A 23,375-nucleotide genomic window follows, 5' to 3' on the forward strand; every position below is an offset into this window, starting at 1 on the left:
AATCCTGGGCTACACCCCGTCCTCCGCGTGCCTCTTCCGGGGCTGGGCAATTCTCTCACCTCCAGTAGCGCCCGCTGCACAGTGACTTGGCTATATACTCGCGCCCCTTCTTCCGGGCACACCGACCGCAACTCTTCCTTTTGAAGCGAGAACAGCTGTGCGCCAGTCAGCACTCCAAGCGCATCCACAGTCCTAAGAAGGCCATCACAACCCACCAATCATATCACACCTATCTAGCTGCTTGTCCAATCAGAGCTCTCAAGCTAGGAAGGGGCTTAGGCTCGGGAGATGTAGGATTTCAGAAAAGGAATGCTCTTCCTTTTGGTCTCCTATCGAAGCCTGTCATTGGGCCTTGCAAATTGCCCCCACCCCCTAGACCAATTAAAACCTCGACTTCAGGTCTGTTACCTGTTTCTGCAGAGTAGCAGCGAGGACCCCACTCACCCGGAGCTAAAGCCCTTGGTCTGCAGCCAGGCACGGACCACCGAGGCCTCAGAGCGTGGGCTGAGCTGGGGCTCCGGGGCTCGAAGCCCCGGGGTTACCCGGCTGGGACCCGAACGGCCCTGCGCCAGGCGCGCCTGCAGCTCCTCATTGACACAAAGCATCTGGGAAAATTTCTCTGCAGGAGGGAAATCGTGAAGGGAGGGAGTGCGCACTCAGGGTGCTGGAGCCAGGGATTCGGGAGTCTCTAGCCTGCCCAGAGTGGAGTCGGAAAAGTGAAGATAAGGATCACTTCCCAGAGACTCTCCACTACTTACCCTTGTCGCTGGGATCCAAACTGTTTAGACTGTCGCAACTGTCCCACTGGGGCCGCACCTGAGTGGGGGCTGGAGCTGCAGCAGGTGGGGGAGGAGGTGGGCTAGTCTCCTGGAAGGGAATGAAGAGGGCGGGGGGGGGGGGTAGAGAGAGAGAGAGAGAGAGAGAGAGAGAGAGAGAGAGAGAGAGAGAGAGAGAGAGAGAGAGAGAGAGAGAGAGAGAGATAAGGCTCCCAGCCCCTATCTCAATAAACTGAACACCCCACTCTCCAAGAAGTACCCTTCACACCTGATTTTCTCCGTCCCCATCCCCAGGACCTAGAATCTAGCCCCCACTTTTCCCTGAAGAAGCAAGAATATGCTGACTTACTAGGTTTATTGCGGAGCTTTGGCTGCAGTGCACCTGAGGTCCAGGGTGGGGTGTCAGGATATTATAGGGTACATAGCCCTCTTGTCCTTGATGGTCCCGAACCTTCCACCATTTGCGCCTGTCATCCAGGACCTAGATGGGAAATAAGCAGAAAATTCTTGCTGGTTCTATGTGTAGTCTATGCAGAACCGGCCAATTCCAGGGTCTCAGGCCCCCACACCACTAACCTCCAACACATCTCGGTGCTTGACAGATAGCTCGCTGCCATTTCGGGCCTGGAAGTCATAATTACACAGAACCCATTTTCTGGCTTTCTCTTCTAGCTGGGACTCAGTTTCCAGTTCTGGATCTTGATGACTAGGGAGAGTGAAACGGGTAGGAGATAAGGAGGTAGCTAGCCTCGATGGTCTGGATTATAAATTGCTAGTATGAGTTGGGGTTAGAGCCAAGCAGAGGCCAGAGCAGGGTCCCAGGTTAATACGTTAATACAGACTTGACATTGGAGTCACAGCTTGAATATAGTTGGCTCATTTCCTTGCCTGGCATCATGCAGTAAACATGATAAAATTACTGTTTAATTCTTTATGGGGTGGTGGGGATTGAACCCAGGACCTTGTGCATGCTAAGGAAGTGCTTCTGAGCTACACTCCCGGTCCTCACTTGCATTTTTTTTGTTCTTAATGTTATTTGTGTGTATTTTGCCTGCACTTATGTGTGTGCACCATCTACGTGTGGTCCTCACAGAGCTGGCTTCCTAGTGCTGGAGTTACAGCCGGTTGTGGGCCACCATGTGGTGCCAGGAGCTGAACCCAGGTCCTCTCTGTAAGGGTAGAGGGTGTTCTTAACCTCTGTGCCATCTCTCCAGCTCCTCACTTGCATTTTATGAGAATAATGAAACTCAGAGCAGATAGTTAGAAACAACAGATCTATACTGATCATCCACTAGGATAACGAGCAAGGTACAAACAATCGCCAATGCATATGCTTATACTGCACTGCATGCCAATCATGTTCATCTCCATCTGATTCTCCCGGAGCTAGCCTGTAGACCCATAAATGCAGACCCACTTTACTTCCTTCCTCCTCCAGAGATTTCACTATTATCTCCCTTCCACCCTATGTGTGGTACAGGGCATTGAACCCAGTATCCTGTGTATGTCAGGCAGATATTGCACCAGCTCCTTACTAGTAGGTTCTAGGCAAGTATTCTACTTCTGAGCCACAGCCCAGACAGGTAAGCCATGGCCATAGCACTTTACTGGTGGATTCTAGGCAAGAATTCTACCACTAAGCCACACTCCCAACCCCTCACTACTAGCTTCTCTGGCAGTCACTCTACTCCTGAGCCTCCAACCCTTTACTGGTAGATTATAGGCAAATGCCATGAGCTACATGCCAGCCCTCTGTTTTATTTTGTGTATATAGATGTATTTGTCTGCATATAGGTCTGTGCATAACCTGTGTGCCTGGTACCTACAGAGACCTAAGAGAGTGTTGGATCCCCTGAGACTGGAGTTACAGATGGTTGTGAGCTGCATGTATGGCTGCTGGAAGTCAAACCCTGGTCCTCTGGAAGAGCAGCTAGGGCTCTTAACTACTAAGCCATTTCTCTAGCCCCTTCCAGGCTCTTTCTTTTTTTTTTTTTTTTTCCGAGGCAAGGCTTTGCTACTTTGCACAGGCTGGCGTTTGAGCTCACTCTGTAGTCCAGGTAGGCCCAGAACTTTCGATCCTCCTGCTTCATGCTTTTGAGTAGCAGGGATGACAGGATTTCAGTAGCAGAATATGGCCATTATTTCACTTTTTATAGGGAAGGAACTGAGGTACGGTGTAGTAGTAAAAGGAAGGTGTAACTTTGTTGGGCCCTGGAAGTCCTTGTCAGGGTCACTCTGAATATTCTCTATGCAGCTAGGTTTAAACTCAAGTTAAGCCACAGCCTTGAGCTCTCTGTAAGCTCCTCACAGCACTGGAAACTTCTCACATTTCCAAGCAAAGAAATTACAGCCAGAGAAGGTAAGTAAAAAGCTGGAGGTGCAGAGTCTGAGGTTCAGAAGCAGGCAGACAGAACAAAGGGTCCTGCAACACCAGATAGCTTTGGGGACGGTTAGCTCTGGCCCCCCCCCCAACAAGAAAGACCTCATCCCGGATCAGGCCTACCTGTGGAAGGGAGAGGGGGGCTCTTCAGGGTCTTGGCACCCCGTGTGTGGGGCTGACAGCTCCCAGTATGCAGTCCCTGCTGAGACCCTCTGCTGGGGCCCTCACTTAGACCCCCATTCATCTTCTCCAGCTCTAGCATTTTGTTCTCAATGCACACCCACTCCCTCCACTTTTGGCCTCTATTTGCCCAAGGATCCTAGAGTTGTGACCCTCTCCATCATCTTCCTCTCCTGAGTCTACAAACCCTCAGCTTCCACGATGTGTTAGAACCATACATTTAGGTTCCTAGCTCTTTCTTTCCCAGCAAAGTAGGCAGGAGTCCAGGTTTTGACCTTCAAGTCCCTAGATCTTTTTAGCTCTGTCAGCAGTCCAGTCTGCCCCCAGTAGGTGCTATTTCTTAGAGCATTAGGAAGCCAGAAGTCTCACCCCAGTTAGTAGCCTAGGGATGCCAACACTTTCTAATGTTTTCTCACATTTGTCCCCAGCTTCTCCAAGTACCAACCCTGCTTTTAAGTCCTCATCTTCGCCCTAACATCCAGTATTCTGTGCTCTCCGGATCCAAACATAATGCTTTCCCTGGTTCTAGAACACCAAACTGCACTTTTTCAGTTTTTTGAGGACACTGGGATCCAAGCCCTTAGACATACCAACTCTTAGTGCCTATCACTCATAGCTTCACGAATTTAAGCCTCCATTCCCTCCCTCTTCCCTTGGACCCATGAATCTGGGCTCCTCCCCCCTCCCTGCTTTTTCCTACCCCCACCCTAGCCCCAGCCCCGCTTCCTCACCACCTCACCCACCTGCAAAGAGCCGGGAAGGCAGAGGGAAAAGACAAGAAAAAAGAGGAAGAGTCGGAGTCAGCGCCGGGTGACCCCGGGACTCAGTCCTCCCAACCCCGCCCCTGGCCGCTTTGCAGCGGACACTCACCCATTGACCGCGACTTGGGGGGCGCTTTGCTGCGGGAAGTAAGAGAGCTTGGGGTCAGGCAGGCTATACCTCAGGCTTCCTGACTCACCCCTGTGGTGCAGATAGGGGGATCTTAGTGCTTCCCTGGCAGTTCTGCCTTACCTGCCTGCGCCGCTTCTCGTGCTGTAGCTGTTTTTCCACTGGGTCCTCCCAGGGGCGGCCCTGCGGGTCAGTGGCCGGAGGTTCCCAACCGCTGTAGAATTCCGGACTGTATGGAGACCCTTCTTCAGGGGGCAGCTCCACCCTGTCGTCAGGGACCCAATGTTAGGCCGAACCAACCCAGGGGACATTATTTCACATTTCTCTCTTCCTGAAAACCAGGTTCTATCTTCACAATTCTTAACTCCATCTCTCTTTGTCTGCTTCTACCCTCTAAGCCACACTCAGTACATTATATTTCTTTCTTTTTAAAAAAAATTAAGCCTGGAGGTGGTGGCGCATGCCTTTGATCTCAGCACATGGGAGGCAGAGGCAGAATTTCTTGAGGGCAAGGCCAACAGATCTACAGAGTGAGTTCCAGGACAGCTAGGGCTACGCAGAAAAACCTTGTCTCGGAAATAAAAATAAATAAATAAATAAATAAATAAATAAATAAATAAATAAATAAATAAATAAATATTTTATATGTACGCTGATTTGCTTGCATGTATGTAACTGTGTGCACCATGTGTGTACCTGGTACTCATGGGGGACAGAAGTGGACATCAGATTCCCTGGAACTGGAGTTATAGACAGTTGTGAGCCACCACGTGGGTGCTGGGAATCAAACCCAGGTACCCTGGAAGAGCAGTATGTGCCTTGAAGCACCCATTAATTATATTTCTAAATAAACCGATTCCACTGTCATGCTTCCCCCGGCCTCTGGTGCCAAAGCTTTTCCTGTGTTTTGGAGTGTTGAAAGTCTTGGCAGTTCTCATAGCCTGGAACTAGCTTTTCAGACTTGTCTGGCCTTGACATGCAGAGATTCTCCTATTTCCGAAGTGTTTAAGTACATAAAATATTTATCTATTTACTTATTGAGAATGTGTATGTATGTGTGTGTGCGTGAGTGCGTGTGGAAGTCAGAGGACGATTTTGTAGAGGCAAATATCTTTGTCCACAATTATGTAAATTCCTATGGAAACTCACACCTCCAAAGCCCCCATTTTTGGGATGGGGTCTTTCTTTAGCTTGCTTTATAGTGGAGGGTAATCTTCAACTTCTGATCTTCCTGTTACCCACCAAGAGCTAGGATTACAGCTGTGCACCACCGCCCAAGCTTCTAGCTACTTTCTCAACACCTACATCAATCCATCTTACCCTTTGACCCATTCCCAGTCTCCGGCTCCGCCTCCTCCCTGAAGCTTCCAAGCAGACTCCCTGTCTTCAAACCTATAGGCCACACCTCCTACACGTCCCACATTTTCCTTTTAGCTGAATCTCACTCACCTAGGCAACCCTCCTCGTCTTGTAGTCTGTCTCTAAATTCTCTAAGATCTCCCCCCACCCCTCTTTTGCTTCAAACCGACTATCTGATTAGATGTTAAACCTTTCCTTCACGCTAATTTCGGGCCTTTTCTCCAATTGGATCCTGGCATTTATCTTAAGTCCCGTCCCCTCCTCAAATTTAGCAGTGTCCTGCAGCCAAGTCAAACCTCTACACTCTAGTTTCCCCTCTCACCCTGGGCGGGTCCAGGAGTCCCCCAGTGAGGTCCATAGTTCATTTTCACGAGGAGTGACATTGTCGCGGAGCAGCGCCACAGCCTCCAAGGTCAAATGTGGTCGTCGCACACTCCTCGGGAACTCAGGGCCGCCTGAAGTGTTCACAATCTACCAGGTCAATAGAAATGAGCATGCCAACAAGATCTTCTTGAAGTCGAATCTCAATCATTCTAAAGCAGGGGAGCCCAGAGGGCTGAGAGTGAGTCTCACCATCTGCAGAGGTCCGAACAGAAAGTGTAACAGCTCTGGAGAGGAGGGGTTGGCGATGTTGCCCCGCAACCGGGCCTGGAGTGAAAGAAGGTCATTTAATATTAGTGCACGAATGATGGATGGGTCAGAGTCACAGTACCCTCACTCCATCGAAGTCCAGCAATGAATGCATCCTCACCAGCAGACTGAAGGCGTATTTGATTTTCTGAAGCACATCAGTGTATTCAGCCTCTGTGGGTGGCTTGGCCCTTAGGGTCAGCAGGCCCTCTGTGGGTAAGGGAGCAGGTGAGGTGGTGGGAACACCAGGAGAGCATTAGGTAATAGTTGCAAAGGTGTAAACACCCAAACAGATGGTCTTAGGAAGTCAGACCTGGCTTCTGGTGGGAGACCTCAGGGAGAGAGCATATTTGGGCGTCATTCAGGAAGGTGTGTTCTCATTAAATGTGGAGGCCCCCTTACCTCCAGCAGCTCGGCGTCGTGTCCTGCGGCCGCGCTCACGGTGCTCCAAAACCCGGGTAGCCTCTGCTGACTTTTGCAGTCTGGATACAAAACTCTCCACGTCGTCAAACACATGGTTCAGGATATCCTGTCATAAGCATGAGGGATAAGAGTGATGCTCCTGAGGCTCAGACTCTGGTCTAGGTCCAGTGGTCCGATTTGAACTCCTGGACACACCCCCTATGTCAAGCCACGCCCATACTGGAGCAGTGGGTGGTCTATATAAAAATCTTGAACCATACTGATTGAATTAAGTCCCAACCCCAACCTAGCATCTTGTCAGCTAGTCGCACCTAGACGTGCCACATTCCTGAATTTCCCTCCCCACTCCAAGTCTGACTTGATTGTCAGGGGAATCCTTTTCCCCAAACTGGTGCCTCTCACTAGTGCTCACCACATCCCGCTCCGCCTGCAGACCGGCCAGCTCAGGACCCCTTGGGCCCAGGTCTGGGGAGGTAGGATCAGAGCTCCTAGTCGTCGTGCGCGCTGGGTCGGGTTTCCTCGCTTCCTCAGTCTCTGGAATTGGCTCCACTTGGGGTCGCCCGCGCACCGCGGATGGTTCCACCGTGTTGATCACCGCGCGGACAGAAGGGCGACGCTGTAAGGGCGGGGTCTCCGCTGCTGGAGAGGCACCGCGTCGCAGCTCCTCCTGCGTAGCCCTGAATAATGAGAAGGGGGAAACCGAGGCTGGGGCAACCGATGGGACCAGGAAGAGAGACAGGGGTCAAACGAAACCTGGGCATTTCATAATGAGAAACTGGATACGGAAATTGAGAAATCAAAGACCAGACAAGCTAAAGTAGAGGACTGGGGCGGGGCGGTCATCTTCTCTGGTTAAGACCTGGCCAAAGCTAACTTGTGACCTCTAGATTCAACACTCTAGACTGTTCGTATCAAGCTCATTTCTTAGCTGAGGATACCAAGGTACATAGATGGTCGAATTTTTTTTTTTTCCAGAGCGCTCTTCATCTGTTTCCCTCTTCTCCTCACCTGAGTGCTGCCGCCCTGCGTTCCCCACGTCCGGAGCGGTAGTTCTGCAGAGCCCCTTGGATGTCCTCACGGATCAGCTCCGCCTGCCAATCATACTTTAAGATCTCTCCTCTTACGCCGCACCCATTATCTACCCAGGCATCTTTCTTGTTCTCAGCACTTTGCCTCCGACTGTCTTGGGCGGACCCCATGGACCCTCATCTTGGTTCTGCCTGCTTCCAGAACATCCTTCCCACATTTTTCTCAAAGCCTTAGAGAGTCTCAGTCTTTGGCCTGCATCTTCTTCCCATCGTCACTTTCAGTCTTGGTTCAGCCTGTCCTCAATTCTGGCTCCCTCTCAGACCCGCTTTCCTACGCCATGCCACAGGCCTCGCCCCAAACGTGGAAGCCCCGCCTTTGACCCTCTCCTGGAAAAAGCGACCTGGAGCCATGCCCTCTCACCCCGAGGAGCAGGCCCTGGAAGAAATGGACATCTGGCTGTGCACGCTCTGGCTCTTGGCACACCAGGAGCAGCAACGAGCGGCTCCGTCCTCGGGGCATCACCGCGTCGCAGCGTACGATGGCGTCGAGAGGATATGACTCTAGTTCCTCCTGCAGGACAGGGCCACAGCGTAAATGGAGGCACAAATTCCTACTACTACTAGAGCAGTGTGCCCAGGATTTGAGTCAAGGCAACCGAAAAGAGTTCTGGGGCCGAGAAATAATACCCTGTTTAATAGCCGAGGCTTCAAAAGACAGCTTGCCAAAGCCAGGGGAAGGACGCTTTGTTGCCATGATTACCCTTAAATATCAGCCCCATTTCCCTTTCCACCCAAGTGGCTCCCTGGTACCTTAGAGACTGGATCAAGCAGAGTGACATGACCAGGTGACACTCTCAGTAGCATCTCCTGTGCCCAGACACGCCCCTGGCTGTCCATGACTGCCAGCTTTCTGGAAGCATCTTCCACAGTGTGCACGCCATCTTCCTCCCCCAAGCAGAAGGTGACCAGGTGCTGGCAGGAGACAAAGAACGCAGTTGAGTCCCAGGCAATGCCACGCTGGTGCTGGGCCGGCTAAGGACCTCTAGAGGTAGTTTCTGTTCGGTCTAGCCGTACTTCCCCCGGGATGCTTTCCTCAGACCCTTTGAGTCCAGACCTCAATCCTCCTCCCTCAGAGTCGGGACTTTAGGCTTTAACCCTCTTCCTTCAGATCCAGAAGACATTAAAAAACAACAACAATAAAAACAAACAAACAAACAAACAAAAAAACAAACAAACAAACCCAAACAAAACTCCCCCCCAAAACAGCAGGGTTTCTCCCGAGGCCGGCACTGCTTAGATTTCCTTCCAGTTAGGCCATCTTGAAACCAAGACTGGAGGTCCCTCAAGGGCAACCAATAATAAGGCTTGAACTCTATTAAGTGCCTTCCCTACTTTGCATTATATTACCCCACACCCTCTCCTGGACCACGGAACTGTGGCTGATTTGGCCCTGCATCCAGCCCTGGGAATGGCTCAGAGGAAGATCTGACAGAATTAAGTTCTCAGTCAATCAATGAGGACAGATGTCCATGGGGAGAGAAGAGCTCAGTTTTCCTACAGTCTTTTGCTTCTTTCTTTCCTTCCCTCCTTCCTTCCTTCCTTCTTCTCTCCCTCCCTCCCTTCCTCCTTCCTCCTTCTTCCCTCTTCCCCTTCCTTATTCACTTTACATCCTGATTGCTGCCCCTTCCCCCAGTCCCTGTTTTCAAAAGCCCCGCCCCTTCAGGCTCATCTCTCCCCAAGAAAGGACAGACCCCAGACTCACATTGACATGATACTGGGACACATCAGCCATAACCACAGTGGAGTAACGTTTTCTCTGCTCTAAGGAGGGGAGGAAGGGGAAAGTACAGGCAGGAGTCAGATTGCAGCCTGGTTCCTTGGACTCTGACCTCAGCCCTCTTCCCTCAAACCCAGGAGTCCAGACTGCAGCCATCCTCCCTCAGACCCTGACCCCAGCCCTCCTCTCTCAGATTCTATCCCTTCTTCTTCAGACTCAAGACCACAGACTGCATTCTCTCTTCTCCCAAGAAAGAGCCTTGTTCTTGGTCTCCTTCATCTTCAAGCTCACCATAGATAGACTTTGCACTTGGTTTGGGTGCAGCTTCAGGCCTGGTGAAGAAAAAAAAAGGGGGGGTTAGAAGGATGGTGGGGCTTGGGGTAGAGCCTGAAGAAATGCATCAGGGAGGGTAATGGAGAGAGAGCCATGGAAGCTTTGAGTAGGTGAGAGCAGGGCACACTAGTGTTAAAGAAAATGGTATGGTATAAGCTGGGTGTGGTGGTGCATGCCTTTAATCCCAGAAGTCAGGAGGCAGAGGCAAACAGATCATTGTGAGTTTGAGGCCAGCCTGGTGTACAAAGGTAGTTCCAGGGTCATCAGGGCTGTCACACAGAACAACCCTGTCTCCAAATTTAAAAAAAAAAAATCAAGACCAAAAAAAAAAAAATGATAATGTGTGTGTTTGGGGAGGGGGCAGAGACCTCTACATTACATAGACCTGGATTCAAATATTCTGTCTGTCTGTCTGTCTGTCTGCCTGCCTGCCTGCCTGCCTGCCTGCCTGCCTGCCTCTCCCTCTCTTTTTTCTCCCACTCACCCTGAGATGGAGGGTTCTAGTTTAGTTCTGGGTAATCAGGCCAGGTTGCTTGCAACCACCTGCAATTCCAGCTCCAGGACCAATGACCTCTTCTAGTTTATGAAGGCATCCCTCCCTCCACCCACATACACATCAGAGAGACAGAGACAGAGAGACAGAGATGGAGAGACAGAGACAGAGAGACAGAGAGACAGAGATAGAGATATAATTAAAAAGACTGGTGGCTAATCCTGGTTGTCAACTTGACTACATCAGGAATCAACTAAAATCCAACTTGTTGGGCACGTCTATGAGAGATTTTCTCAGTTGGGTCATTTGATGAGGGAAAGACCCATCCTAGGTCTGGATTACACCTGTGGTGGCAGCCCACATAAAAGAACATGGAAGGACACATTTTTTTTTTTTTTTTTTTTTTGCCTGCTTGCCCTTACTCTTGCTGTTCGTGTATCCTCCTGCTGGGGCCTTTTTTTTTTTGCTGGTGTTAGAACAAAATTTTTTTTTTCAGGATTCTAAGGTAGGTCAAAAGCCATCGGCTCTCTAGGAATTCCTGGGGGATTTCACTGCTTATGTCTCTACTCTGGTAAATTGAATAACCTGGATTCTTGACTTTTGTGCTGTGAGACAGTCACTGTTGGACTACCCAAACCACAGCATATAAGGCATTCTAATAACACACGTGTGTGTGTGTATGTGTGTGTGTGTGTGTTCATGTGTATGTGTGTGTTCATGTGTAGGTGTGTGTTCATATGTGTGTCTCTGTGTGTATGTGTGTGCTCACGTGTATGTGTGTGTTCATGTGTGTGTTCATACATGTGTGTATCTCTCTCTCTGTGTGAGATTCTATTGTTCTTTTCTTTTAGAAAACTCTGACTAATATAAAGATAAAGGGCAGAGCCTGATATGATTGATGCACACTCATGATCCCAGAACTCAGGAGACAGAGAAAGGATGATTTCTTTAAGTTTGAGGCCAGCTAGGGCTACATAGTGAGACCCTGTCTCAAAACAGACAGACAAACCAAAACCAAACTCAATCCTAAACCCAACAACAAAATTAGAGCAAGACCCTGTAAACAAAACAAAAAACAAAACAAAACAAAACCCCTACAAAACACAAATAAGTAAGACCCCAAGGTTGGAGGGCTGGCTGAGCAGTTAAATGTAAATGACGCTCTTCCAAAGGATGCAATGGCAGTTCCCAACACCCGCACCAGGCCGCTCACAAGTGCCTGTAACTTCAGCTCCAGGAGAATGGACGCACTGCACTCATGTACACAAACCCACAGACAGGCAAACACGCAAACACATACACAGACATAAATTAATAAAAATTAAAATAAACGTACAAAACCCAATAACAACACTACAAGATCCTGGTAAAGGGACCTAATCTTTCCTACCTCAGCTTCCCTTCCCATAACATAGTATAGCATCTACCTGCTGTGGCTGTTGTATAAATTCAACCCAATAGGTGAAGTATTTTTTAGTCCTAGTACTAATTATTATTCTGATTGTGGTGATGCACAGGGCTTAGCACATAGTGGTTGCTCAATAAATGGTGATTGATACAACAGCCTTCAGTGCTGGAGCAGGCATGAAATTATCTCCTTCCCCTCCCACCATGGTTCAGGCCTTCCCAGGCAAGACATTCCCTGCCTCTTCCTGTCCTCAGTCTCTTCCTAAAATTACAATTTTGCAAAATAACAAAATTGCAATGTCTTTTTTTTTATTGAGATAGAGTCGCACGTAGCCCAGGCTGGCCTCAAAGCTTAGGATGACTTTGAACTCCTAATCCTACTGCCTTTACATCCTAAGTACTGGGAATACAGGCATAATCCTCCACAACTTGTTTATTTATCCATATGTTAAACAACAACAACAGCAAAACAGAGTGTCTCTATGTAGCCATTTCTAGCTTAAGACTTGCTATATAGACCAGGCTGCCCTTGAACCTAAAGAGATCTGCCTGCCTCTGCCTTGAATGCTGGGATTAATATTGTGCCCATGCCTTGTTTATGTGGTACTATGGATTAGACCCTAGTCTTTTATATGTTCTAGGCAAACACTCTAATAGCTGAGCCACATCCCCACTCCCTGTAGTTTCTTAAACCCCCATTTCTACCAGAAAAACAGCAGGTCAGAGCTGGGCAGTTAAGTCTAGTTAGACCTCTGCCTTTTGTCCTGATTCTGCTTGTTGCATGTTACATTTGATTACCATCTCCAGGTTTAATTCATTCCTCTTCGTTTGTCTTTCTGCCTGCTCACTCCAGGACATTTGAGTTTTCACTCTCCTCAGCCCTCCTTTTCTGGCAAAGGCTCGATATTTAAAACTAAGATAAGGATGGGAACAGTGGTGGGCGAGTGCCTGTTATGGGAACTGTCAGTTGAGTCCTGTCCTATGATTCCATCACCTCTCAAAATACATTCCCATTTCCCTAGAGGAGATGGCATGCCCCTGCCAGAAACATACCTCTGCAGAGTATCCACATTTGCAACGGAACCCCTCCTGTCTGTGCCTAACCACAGGCAGGGAGGGGAACATTTTTCTAGTGTCTAGAGCCTGGGCTGTAGAAACCGGATCTGCAGGTGTGGGGGAAGGGTGGAGGGGCTAGGGCAGAAGGGCAGGGGGTACTCACCCTGTGGTGGTGCTCATGGTGGCCAGAAGAGGTGCTCTGTCCGCTTGGAGGTTCCTTGAGAGCCAGCAAAGACGTGAGTGACTGACTTGGCTTCAGGCACAGGATCCTGATCCAAGCCTCCTCCCTCAAACTGAGATGTTCAGGCACCAGCCTGGCTCCTTTAGACAGGGATCCCTTCTTCAGACTCAGGAGACAAGACCTGACCATTTCCCCTCAGACCCAGGATCCAGACCCCAGCCCTCCTCCCTTAGACTTAGAGCCCAGGCTCCAGCCCTCCTCCCTTAGACTTAGAGCCCAGGCTCCAGCCCTCCTCCCTTAGACTTAGAGCCCAGGCTCCAGCCCTCCTCTAGACACTGAAGTCCAGATTTCTGCTGTCTGCTCTCACACCCAGTGTTCCAAGTCCCAGCTTTCTTTTCTCAAACCCAGGGGGCCATACCTCCTTGCTAAGACCCAGGGGTCCAGGAGGGACCTCCTCTCTCAGATCCAATAGTCTAGACTCCAGACCCTCCTTGTTCAAACCCAGGGGTCCAGGGGAGAACCTTATCTCTCAGATCCAAGAATCTAGATCAGCTCTCCTTGTTCAGATCCGGGGTCCAGAGGATACCTTGTGTCTCAGATCCAAGACCCTACAACTCAGCTCTCCTCACTCACACTAGGCCTGGCCTTCTCACCTGCCTGCTGGCTCTGTCTGGCTCTCAGCCTTCAGCTCTCCCTCCCTTGTATTCTAGACTCCTCCTTCTGCCTCCTCCCAGGCCCTGTGGCTCCCCGCATACCTGAGCACTCACCTGGCACTGCTGGCCTGAGGTGGCTCAGGGGCGGGGTTGGCACACAGTCTCTAGTGCGGGGGCAGGGTTGGCTGTAGGGGATCCGGAAAATTGTGTGTGTCCGTTGTAACAACAGAATAATAACAACAATTTGCTGTCACACTTGTTCACACGTCTCGGTGAAAAGCTCCTCCTTGAATATATCTTTGAGTCCTTCTCTGTGCTGGGGGTGGGGCAAAGGTAGGATTTCCTCTTGACCAGGGAACTTAAGGTGTGGAGTGGTTGGGCCACTTGTTCATACAGCTAGGTCACCCAGAGAGTGTCTGTGGAAAAGGAAATCAAACACTGACCATGTCTCCAGGGTCAGGATACATCCTGGCTCTGGGGACGCCTATCAATGCTTGCCTTGTCTCTGGCTAGAGATGCTACCTACCCTTCCTCTTCCACCTTGGAACATTGCCTTCCATCACCCCCTAGGGCCGAGGGTTGATACTTGTCTCATTGAAGACCTAGCACAGTGACTGTCAACCTTCCTAATGCAGGTTTAATACAGGTTTTCATGTCATGGTGACCCCAACCATAACATTATTTCGTTGTTCCCTCACTTGTGAACCATCATGCAAATATCTGACATGCAGGACATCTGTTAGATGACCCCCCCTAAAAGGCCACAGTCCACGGGTGGAGAAGCCTTGACAAAGCTGGAGGTGGTGGCTCACTCCTGTCATACTAGCCTGGAGGCTGAGGCAGGAGGACCGTATTGACTTTTCAGCCAGCCTGAGCTATGAAGTAAGCTCAAGGCCAGCCTGGGCTACAGTGTGAGAGCCACCTGAGGATGTAGCTCAGTTGGTACAGTGCTTGCCTAGCACACATGGAAGCCTGGTTCAATCCCCAGAGTCACGTCAACTAGTCATAGATCCACACACTCGAGACCTCAATACCTAGAAGGTCGAGCGGGGAGGACTATGAACTCAAGGACATCCTCGGATACATGGTAAGTTTGAGGCCAGCTGGGCTACCATGGGCTCAAACAACAGGATAATAACAACAAAACCCAAACCCAAATAAAAAGTCTAGCACAGCTGACACATCCCTTAATGAACACAGGCACCTTTCTGAGGTATCCTGTCAAACACTTCCCCTGTGCTATGGTCCCCACTGACCAAGCTGTATACTTCTTTTCTTCCCCAAACCCAGGATGAGTGTGTGTCTTTATCTAGACGAGGAAACTGAAGCCAAGTATTTTTAGATATTTGCCCAACACCATTTCTAATAACCAAGGTGTGGAATCAACTTAGATGCCTGCGGATGGTTGAATGAGTAAGAAAAATGTGGTATAAAAACACAGTGGGGTACTATTCAGTCATGAAGAAGGGATGGGTGGCATCATTGTGGGAGAATGAGTGGAACCAGAGGTGATCATATCAAGTAAAAATGTTTTCACATTTACACGTGTGTGCGTGTGTGCATGTGTGCAGGTATGTGTGTGACGGTATACATGTGAAGGTCAGAGGACAATGTGTGGAGTCAGTTCTCTCCTTCCACCATGTGGGGGTTGATGTCAATTGTCAGGCTGTGTGGCAAGGGCCTTTCTTCACTGCACCATCTTGCCGGCTCACATTAAGTAAGAAGAGACTTGTTCAAGTTGACTGCTGTTAGTGGATGTCATGTCAGATTTGAAGCCTGCAGAACTCAGAGCAGACCAGAGGCTGATCCCTAACCTCTCCCTTCCTCTGTTCTGTGATTCCCACCTGCTCCACCCATCCACTATCATTTCTTACCTGGCAAACCCCAAACCCCAATCTACCACAGGGCTTTTGCTCTAAGTGACACCTATTCAGAGAGGCCTGGCTGATCGCAGATTTAAAATGACCGTCCTCATCTCTTCTTCTTTGGTATGCGTGTGTGTGTGTGTGTGTGTGTGTGTGTGTGTACGCGTATACATGTGTGCACATGCACACACGCTTGCTTATGTGCACCGTCGTGTGTAAATGGAGGTGCATGTTTGTCACAGTGTGTGTTTGGAAGTCAGAGGACAACCTCGGGTATTAGAGTCCTTCCTGCCCATCTTGATTGAGGCACGGCCTCTTTTGCTGTTCACCAGGGTAGCTGGCCTATGAGTCTCAGGGAATTCTCTTCTCTTCTCTTCTCTTCTCTTCTCTTCTCTTCTCTTCTCTTCTCTTCTCTTCTCTTCTCTTCTCTTCCCTTCCCTTCCCTTCCCTTCCCTTCTCTCTCTCTCTCTCTCTCTCTCTCTCTCTCTCTCTCTCTCTCTCTCTCACACACACACACACACACACACACACACACACATTTTACTGCAGAAACACTGAAATTCTAGAATCACATTATCACACCCAACTTTACATGGGACCTGGGGATTCGAACTCAGGTCCTCATGCTTGCACAGTTTATACTTTACCCTCTGAACCATCTCCCCTTAAATACCATTATCTGTTCACTGGGTTTACTTTGTGTCTTCCCTCCTTAGAACATGAGCTTCAGCATCATAAAGACTGGGTGCTTAGGGAGTTGGGGATTTAGCTCAGTGGTAGAGCGCTTGCCTAGCAAGCACAAGGCCCTGGGTTCGGTCCCAAGCTCCGAAAAAAAAAAAAAAAAAAAAAGACTGGGTGCTTAGATCACTACTGACTGTTTTTCCATGGGTGTTTTAAAAGGTGACCCTAGCCGCTGCAGACACCCCAAAGGGGTGTGAGTCACCTTGAATGGCATGGCTAGAAATACAGGGTGGCCAGGGGTGGGAATGGGCTGAAGGAGATCTGGGGGCTCAGAGCAGAACGCATACACAGAGCGCAGTAAGGCTCTCTCTCTGTCTCTCTATCTCTCTGTCTCTCTCTTTCTCGGCTCCTGCTAATGTTTTTAACCATGCCACTTTTTCTTTCTGAGCTCTTGTGTATGTGTAAGGGTTTGAAGGAAGGTGTGGACAAGCACAAGCATGAACCACATGGCTGTAGCAACAACCCAGACTCAGAGTGAGAAGCCATCACAGAAGGGCCCAGGAACTCAGCCTGAGACACAAACACAAGGGGCCCGGCTGAGCCAAAGCCCCTTTCTTAGGTACAGGGAGAAAAACTGTAAGAAAGTTATTGGTTGTGATCTTGGGACTCTGATTTCAGGATCTGAGGGGGGAGGGCTGGAGTTCAGAGCCTCTCCTGAGTCTGAAAGAGGCAGGCTTCTGGATAGGAAAATGGGGCCTAGCGGCAGGCTCCTGGGTCTGAGAGAGGAGGGTTGTGGGCTGGACTCAGGGGGTTTGAGGGAGGAGGAATGGATTGTGGACTCTGAGGGAAGAGAGCTGGGGTCTGGACTCTCAGATCTGGGGGAGGAGGGCTGGGTCTGGACTCTCAGGTCTGAGGGAGGAGGGCTGGGTCTGGACTCTCAGGTCTGAGGGAGGAGGGCTGGGGCTGGACTCTCAGGTCTGAGGGAGGAGGGCTGAACCTTTCTTCTCTTTGAAGAGAGGAGGAGTCCCACCCACTGTCCACCCTCCCCTCCGGTCCTTCTACCCACCGCTGCTTCTGGTTGTGTGCAGTAACACTGAAACCTGACTCTCCGCCCTCATTCCAGAGCAAAGAAGTTTTTCCTCCTTTCTTGGCAGCAAAGAAAAACCTCCCCCTCTCTCTGAACTGTAGCTTTGGCTCCCAAAGTCAAGTGAGACTCCCACCCGTGGCTAGCCTGACTCAGACGCACAGGGCACAGGGCACAGGGCACAGGGCACAGGGCACAGGGCACAGGGCACAGGGCACAGGGCACAGGGCAGAGGTTGCGAAGGTCTACCTGGGAACCTCACCTGAGGAATCTCTCCCTTAAGAAGTCTTTCCAGCCCCATGCCTGCTCATCCAGCTGTAGTGGGCCTCCAGTGAAGCTGATAATTCCCCACTCTGTGTCCTACCTCTATGTCCACCCTGGTTCGCTGTAGTTCTGGAGGTGGAATTTTCCTCTTTGGGGTTCATTCTGAAGTATCAAACGTAGGGCCTTGATGTACTGACCCTTGTCACCTTCCTTATCCCTACCCTCTCCACTCCCACCTCCTACCCCTCGCATGAGGAAATTCTTCCAAGGGAGAAAAATCAAGCTCACAGTTAAGGGGAGCTATGGCTGGTTATCAGGCAATGTGGAGTCATGAATGTGGGCTGGTTATCAGAAGCATAAGTCTGCTTGAACACAAGAGACCTTGTTCATTCAGGACCCAACACCCAGCTGACCCTAGGCTTGAAATTTTGAGGTTGAGGCAAGAGGATTGGAAATTCGGTGTCTGCCAACAGCCTAGACAACTTCATAAAAATAAATGAGTTAGTAGTGCCATTACTTAGCAGAAGCATACCTGCCTAGAATCCCTCAGTGAGGGGCTGGGCGGCATAGCTCAGTGGTAGAACTTGCAGGGGGACCTTGGTTCCTCCCTCCCTCTCTCTCTGTCTCTGTCTCTGCCTGCCTGCCTGCCTGCCTGTCTGTCTGTCTGTCTGTCTGTCTCTGTCTCTCTCTCTGCCTGTCTCTGTCTGTCTCTCTCTCTTTCTCTCTCTGTCTCTGTCTCTCTCTCTTTCTTTCTCTCTCATCTTCTCCTTTCTCCGTCTTTTAAACAGGATTTCTCAGTGTAGCACTGGTTGTCCTGGAACTCACTCTGTAGACCAGGCTGGCCTTGAACTCAGAGATTCATCTGTCTCTATCTCCTGAGTGCTGGGATTAAAGGTGTGCACCACCACTACCTGTTGAGAATATTTTACTATTTTATATGTGTAAATATTTTGGCTGTATGTATGTATAGACACCACATGGGTGCACACAGAGGCCAGAAGAGGGTGTTTGATCCAGATGGTTGTGAGCCACCATTTTGGGACTGGGAATTGAACCAGTGCTCTTAACTGCTGAGCCATCTCTCCAGGCCTGAGAGAACCAACCTCTGGAAGATGTGCTCTGACCTTCATGTGTGCAGTGTGCCAACACACACACACACACACACACACACACACACACACACACACACACACACACCAGCAGCAACAACCTAGTAAGGAACATACATACATGCTATTAAACTAAAAACCAAACCAAACACACAGCTTCACACTGAAGCAAGCTCTGTGGGTAGAGGTGAAGAGAGGCAGGCAGGGCCAGCTGTCCCCCTGGGGCGGGAAGGGAAGACTTCCTAGGGTGGTGCCAGAGTGTTGACCTGGATTTTGAGGAATGTGCAGAGGGTTTCCATCTGGGGAGGGAAGTCTTCTGGCTAGTGCATGAAATATATATGCCAAGACGGTCAAAATGGGGACAGCTGTGACGGAGGGGGGTCAAGTAGCTTTGGTCTCTGTGGCTGGCGAATGTGGCTAGGTGGGAGAGCTTTCCTGGAATCCAGCAGTTGGGGGCTGGGCGTGTGGTTCAGTGATAACACACTTGCCTGGACTCTAACAGCCAGGGTCTTGAGCATCTTCTTAGAATCCACCAATGAGAGACCGAGGCCATGGCTCAGCTATAGCGGAGCCTGCCTAGTATGGGGAAGGCTCTGGATTCCACTGCTAGTACCAAAAAGGAAAGGTTTCTTTCTTTTCTTGTTTTTGTTTTTGTTTTTGTTTTGTTGAGACAGAGTTTCTCTGTGTAGCCCTGACTATCTAGATCTCACTCTGTACACTAGGCTGGCTTTGAACTCACAGAGATCTCCCTGCCTCTGCCTCCCAAGTGCTGGTGCCAGCACTGCCCAGCTAAGATGTTTTTATCTATTCTTTGAGAATTTCATCTATGTACGCAACTTTTTATTTTAAAGGTAAAATCTTACTGTGTTACTCTGGTTATCCTGGAACTTACACGTGGACCACCATGCTTGGCTGTAGTTTGAACTTATCTATTCCCACTCCCTCCCCTCAACTCCACCCAGGATCCACCAACCTGTCTCTGACTTCAAGTTTTATTTATTATCATTAATAGCCTCTTGAGTTCAAGTAGTGCTCAGTTCGTGCAACATTGGGGGGGGGGCTCTACTTTAAGCCAGGCAGGCCTGGGTATCACACAAAGAGTCAGGGGCAGGATACTCACTACTAACTCAAAGCCAGACCAGTCTGAGCTACAAAATGAGTTCCAGATCAGTCAGGGCCACAGAATGAGCCAGGCGTGGTCAATGGGTCCTTCCTTAAGCTTTGGGGCAAAGCAGGATTCCCCCAGAGTTATTTCCTGACCATAGCAGCCTGAGAGGGGGCAGGGAGCAGTGCCCTGGCTGCTTGAGTGGAGCTTGGTGGCTCTCCAGAACCGGCCTGGCTGGCAGAGGGAAGTGGAGGAGCAGGTTGGTGGCAGGAACTGTTTGTTATTTGGGAGGGACAGAAGGTGAGGCCTGACTGAAACTGGAAGATTTGGCCTTCCAAGGAGGCCGGTAGCAGTGAGCAGTGGGTGTGGCCAGACCTCAGTGTGGATGTGGCTTGGAGCAAGTGTGAGAGCTCTTCTTCTCTTTTAATTAAATTAAATTTTAAATTAATTCTTTAAAACTTATTCTTTAAAGCTCTTCTTTTAGAGTTCCAGACTTTCAGTTTCTTCCTCTCTAAAATGGGTGTGATTTCTAGCAACTGCCTCCATGGTTGCTAGAAGGGCCTCCCTGTGTGGTTGATAAGACAGGTCAACAGCTTGGGTCATGATGAAGTAAGTGCTGGGTCAATGACAAAAAGCCAGACAACAAACAGTTCAGTAACCAAGATGTCAAGAAGGGACGTGAATTAGGAGGCTCTGTGGACAGGCAGTCCAGCATTCTGCTACCTCCTTTTATGATTCCAGCCTCAGTTTCCCCTCCTACTCCCTCCCTTCACTTTCCTCGCTCCTTCCTTTTTTTCTTCTTTCCTTTCATCTTTTTTTTTCTTTTGAGACCAAGTCTCTAGCCCAGATTGATCTCAAATTTGCTGTGTAGTTGACAATGACATTGAACTTCTGATCCTCCTACTCTACCTCCTGAGAGCTTGCATTGCCTGGGTGCACCACCATGCCTGGCTTGTGCAGTACTGGGAACCACACCTAGGACCTCATACATGCTAGACAGGCACTTTACAACCCTAGGCCCTTGATCTGAACTTCTTTTTAAGACCTTTAAGATTAATTCATTGATAATGTTATATACATTTTGATCATATTTACTCCCAATCCTGCCTAGATCCACCTGCCCTTCCCTACCCTCCGAACTTTGTGCTCTTCTCCCCCCGACCCCCAAATCAGGTCAACTTTATGCTACCAAGTACTCTTGGATGTGTGGCCTTCCACTGGAACATGGCTGACGGACTCTCCCTGTCCCCATCTATCAGTTGCCAATAGTTTCTCATTCAGGGTGGGACCTCACACCCATCTCCCATATTCATACTGCTATTTGGTCTGGCTTGAGCTTGCATGGGTCTTGGGCATGCTGTCATAATCACAGTGAGTAAGTAATGCGACTTACTGCCCAGAAGACACTGTTTCCTTGTAGACATCTGCAGCCTCTGGGCCTCATACTCTTTCCACTCTTCAACAATGATCCCTGAGTCTTAGGAGGAGGCAGCATGACATAGATGTCCGGGTTAGGGCTGAGCTCTCTGTAGTCTCCTTTTCTTTGTGCCTTGATCAGCTGTGAGTCTCTGCTACAAATAGAAGTTTCTCTGATGAGGGTTGAGAGATGCATTCTGTGTCTTCATATTGTCTCTGTACTTTTTGTTTGTTGTTTGTTTGGCTGGCCTCGAATTCACAGAGATCTGACTGCCTTTGCCTCCCGAGTGCTGGGATTAAAGGTGAGTGCCACCACCCCTGACCTATGCTCTGAATTTTTTTATGGCTCTTCATCCAAGATGTTCCCTCTCTAAATATTTATTAAGCATTTATACTATGCCAGGCATTGTGGTATGTTCCGGGGATGGAGAGTTAGTTAAACAAAACTGCACAGAGCCGCTCTCCTTTAAGATCAATGCTGGTAGGAGACACCCGTACATTCGGAAGACTCCAGATCTTATCATGCTGCTCAGAACACAACTCGAAACTCACAAAGTATCTGTTTCTAGAATTTTCCATTTAATATGTTGAGCTGAAGGTTGATTTTCACGTATCTGGAACTGTGGCAAGCGAATCCATGGGGGCGGGCGGGGGGATGGGGCTGCTGCAGAGCTTTTCACCTTGGGACTCAAGGTGGCTGTTCCAGCTGCTGCCATCCCAACTGTCTTCCAGCCAGGATGCAGGAAGGAGAGAGGGAGGGAGGGACGGACGGACGGACGGACGGACAGAGAAGGAGGAGGAAGGGGGGGGAGAAGAAGAGGGGTGGGTACTGTTCCAGTGCTAGCTCCAGTACCATGAGCAAGGAGGGAAGAATGGATCCCGGGGTACAGCTAGAAACATGTGGAAGTAGCCAGTGCTGGAGCTGCTCTGCTGTCCCTCTTCAGTGCAGAGTCTAAATCTGAGCCTGTGAAAAAGCAGTTATGACAAAACCACACACACGCATGCACACACACAGGCACGCACACATTCACACACTCAACATGCGTACAATACATGTACACACATGCACACACTCACATGCATACACACGTGCACGCACACACACACACACACACACACACACACATACAAATGCACACACACCTCACATGAAAACACAACACCTCACATGAAAACAAAAAAGCAAAGTGAGCCGAGGAACACTTCCTCTTTTCATGAGAATAGTTATCTTGCTCATGACCCTTCATCGCTCGCTCAATATTCCTTTGTGGCTTCCCAGTTCCCTTCCAGTCACAGACAAGCTTGCAGCCTGGCCTTAAAGCCGTAATCCAGGTTCTTTTTTGAGAACCGCAGCCTCACCTCTTCCATCTCTGCAACCTCATGTCAGAATCAGGCTGCCCCTCCTCCCCACTTCAGATGCATCCCTGCCTTCTGCTTTTTGCCCAGTTCTTCTTACCTTTGGGAGCTCCCATCCTGGCCAGCAGTGCCCTGCCTCCCTGCCCAGGCCTCCTCTGCCCTCCCCAGGGTTGCCCCCAGCCTGTCTTTGCGCAGGCTCTGTGGTCCTTCAAGGCAACATTACCAAGTCTCCTTTTTTGTCTTTCTTCTTTCCATCCCTACTCCTTCTTTCATGCCCACCCTTGGTTCCTCCTCTCCCCTCCCTTCTCTTCTCAGGGTTACTGGAACATGAGTGGGTTGCATGGTATGTGGTATATTAGATTTAGGAGAGACAGGATACTGACTCAACAGACTGAACTGTTTATTTCAAACAGTCAGGGGGTGATACATCAGGAAAGGGGTCTGCCAAAAGGGAGAGGGGATACTTGAAGTTTATGTAGGAGGTTTGGAACATAGGAAGTTAACATAGCTTTAAGTAGCCACATGCTAAGTCTGCAATTCCTTTTGGAATTGTTTGTCCAGACAAGGCCATTTTATGTTTAGAAGCTGTCTTGCCCCAGCTATCAGGATGCTGGTCATAGTAGGAGACTGAATTTGGCAATGCAGCGATGGGGGAGGGGCTGGCATTTCAACATAGGGCCTTGGTCTGGGTCTGACAGTTTGTTCAAGGCTTATTCTAACAAGGTGTACTGATAAACAGAATACATATTTTACCTAACATTATCCAGTTGCTTCAAACAGGGACTGTTCTGGAGGCTGAGGATCTAGCCCAGTTGGTAGAGTGATTGTCTACCATGCATGATCAAAGCTGTGGGTTTGATTCCCAGCACTGTGTTAAATAGCTAAGTTTTTCTAGCACTTAGAATGCTCAGTCAGGAACCACAGTGTTAGC

General features: G+C 49.5%; 1 protein-coding gene across 23 annotated transcripts in view; it reads right to left on the minus strand.

Moving 5' to 3' along the window:
• Positions 1 to 21,405, minus strand: part of Eps8l1 (EPS8 signaling adaptor L1) — a 24,646-nt gene extending 3,241 nt beyond the window's left edge. The window contains exons 1-20 of one of the 23 annotated variants that reach the window (NR_199362.1): positions 13,330 to 13,583; positions 12,894 to 13,051; positions 9,733 to 9,773; positions 9,427 to 9,485; positions 8,475 to 8,636; positions 8,086 to 8,235; positions 7,645 to 7,727; positions 7,049 to 7,313; positions 6,616 to 6,742; positions 6,335 to 6,423; positions 6,157 to 6,231; positions 5,906 to 6,054; positions 4,348 to 4,489; positions 4,207 to 4,235; positions 3,280 to 4,079; positions 1,353 to 1,482; positions 1,126 to 1,257; positions 759 to 867; positions 445 to 619; positions 60 to 192 (exon numbers count right to left, since the gene is read on the minus strand). Coding sequence is in view for 14 of the 23 variants with exons in the window: in NM_001437594.1 (NP_001424523.1) it covers positions 60 to 192; positions 445 to 619; positions 759 to 867; positions 1,126 to 1,257; positions 1,353 to 1,482; positions 4,207 to 4,235; positions 4,348 to 4,489; positions 5,906 to 6,054; positions 6,157 to 6,231; positions 6,335 to 6,423; positions 6,616 to 6,742; positions 7,049 to 7,313; positions 7,645 to 7,727; positions 8,086 to 8,235; positions 8,475 to 8,636; positions 9,427 to 9,485; positions 9,733 to 9,773; positions 12,894 to 12,910 (2,067 nt within the window). In the remaining 9 variants the exon portion in view is untranslated. The other 22 variants (NM_001437594.1, XM_087568175.1, XR_015629243.1 and 19 more) reach the window with 22 other exon arrangements.
• Between the last annotated feature and the right edge of the window lie 1,970 nt (positions 21,406 to 23,375).

Source organism: Rattus norvegicus, chromosome 1 (genome assembly GCF_021556685.1).
Source record: "Rattus norvegicus strain SHRSP/BbbUtx chromosome 1, alternate assembly SHRSP_T2T, whole genome shotgun sequence".
Classification (NCBI taxonomy): Eukaryota; Metazoa; Chordata; class Mammalia; order Rodentia; family Muridae; genus Rattus; species Rattus norvegicus.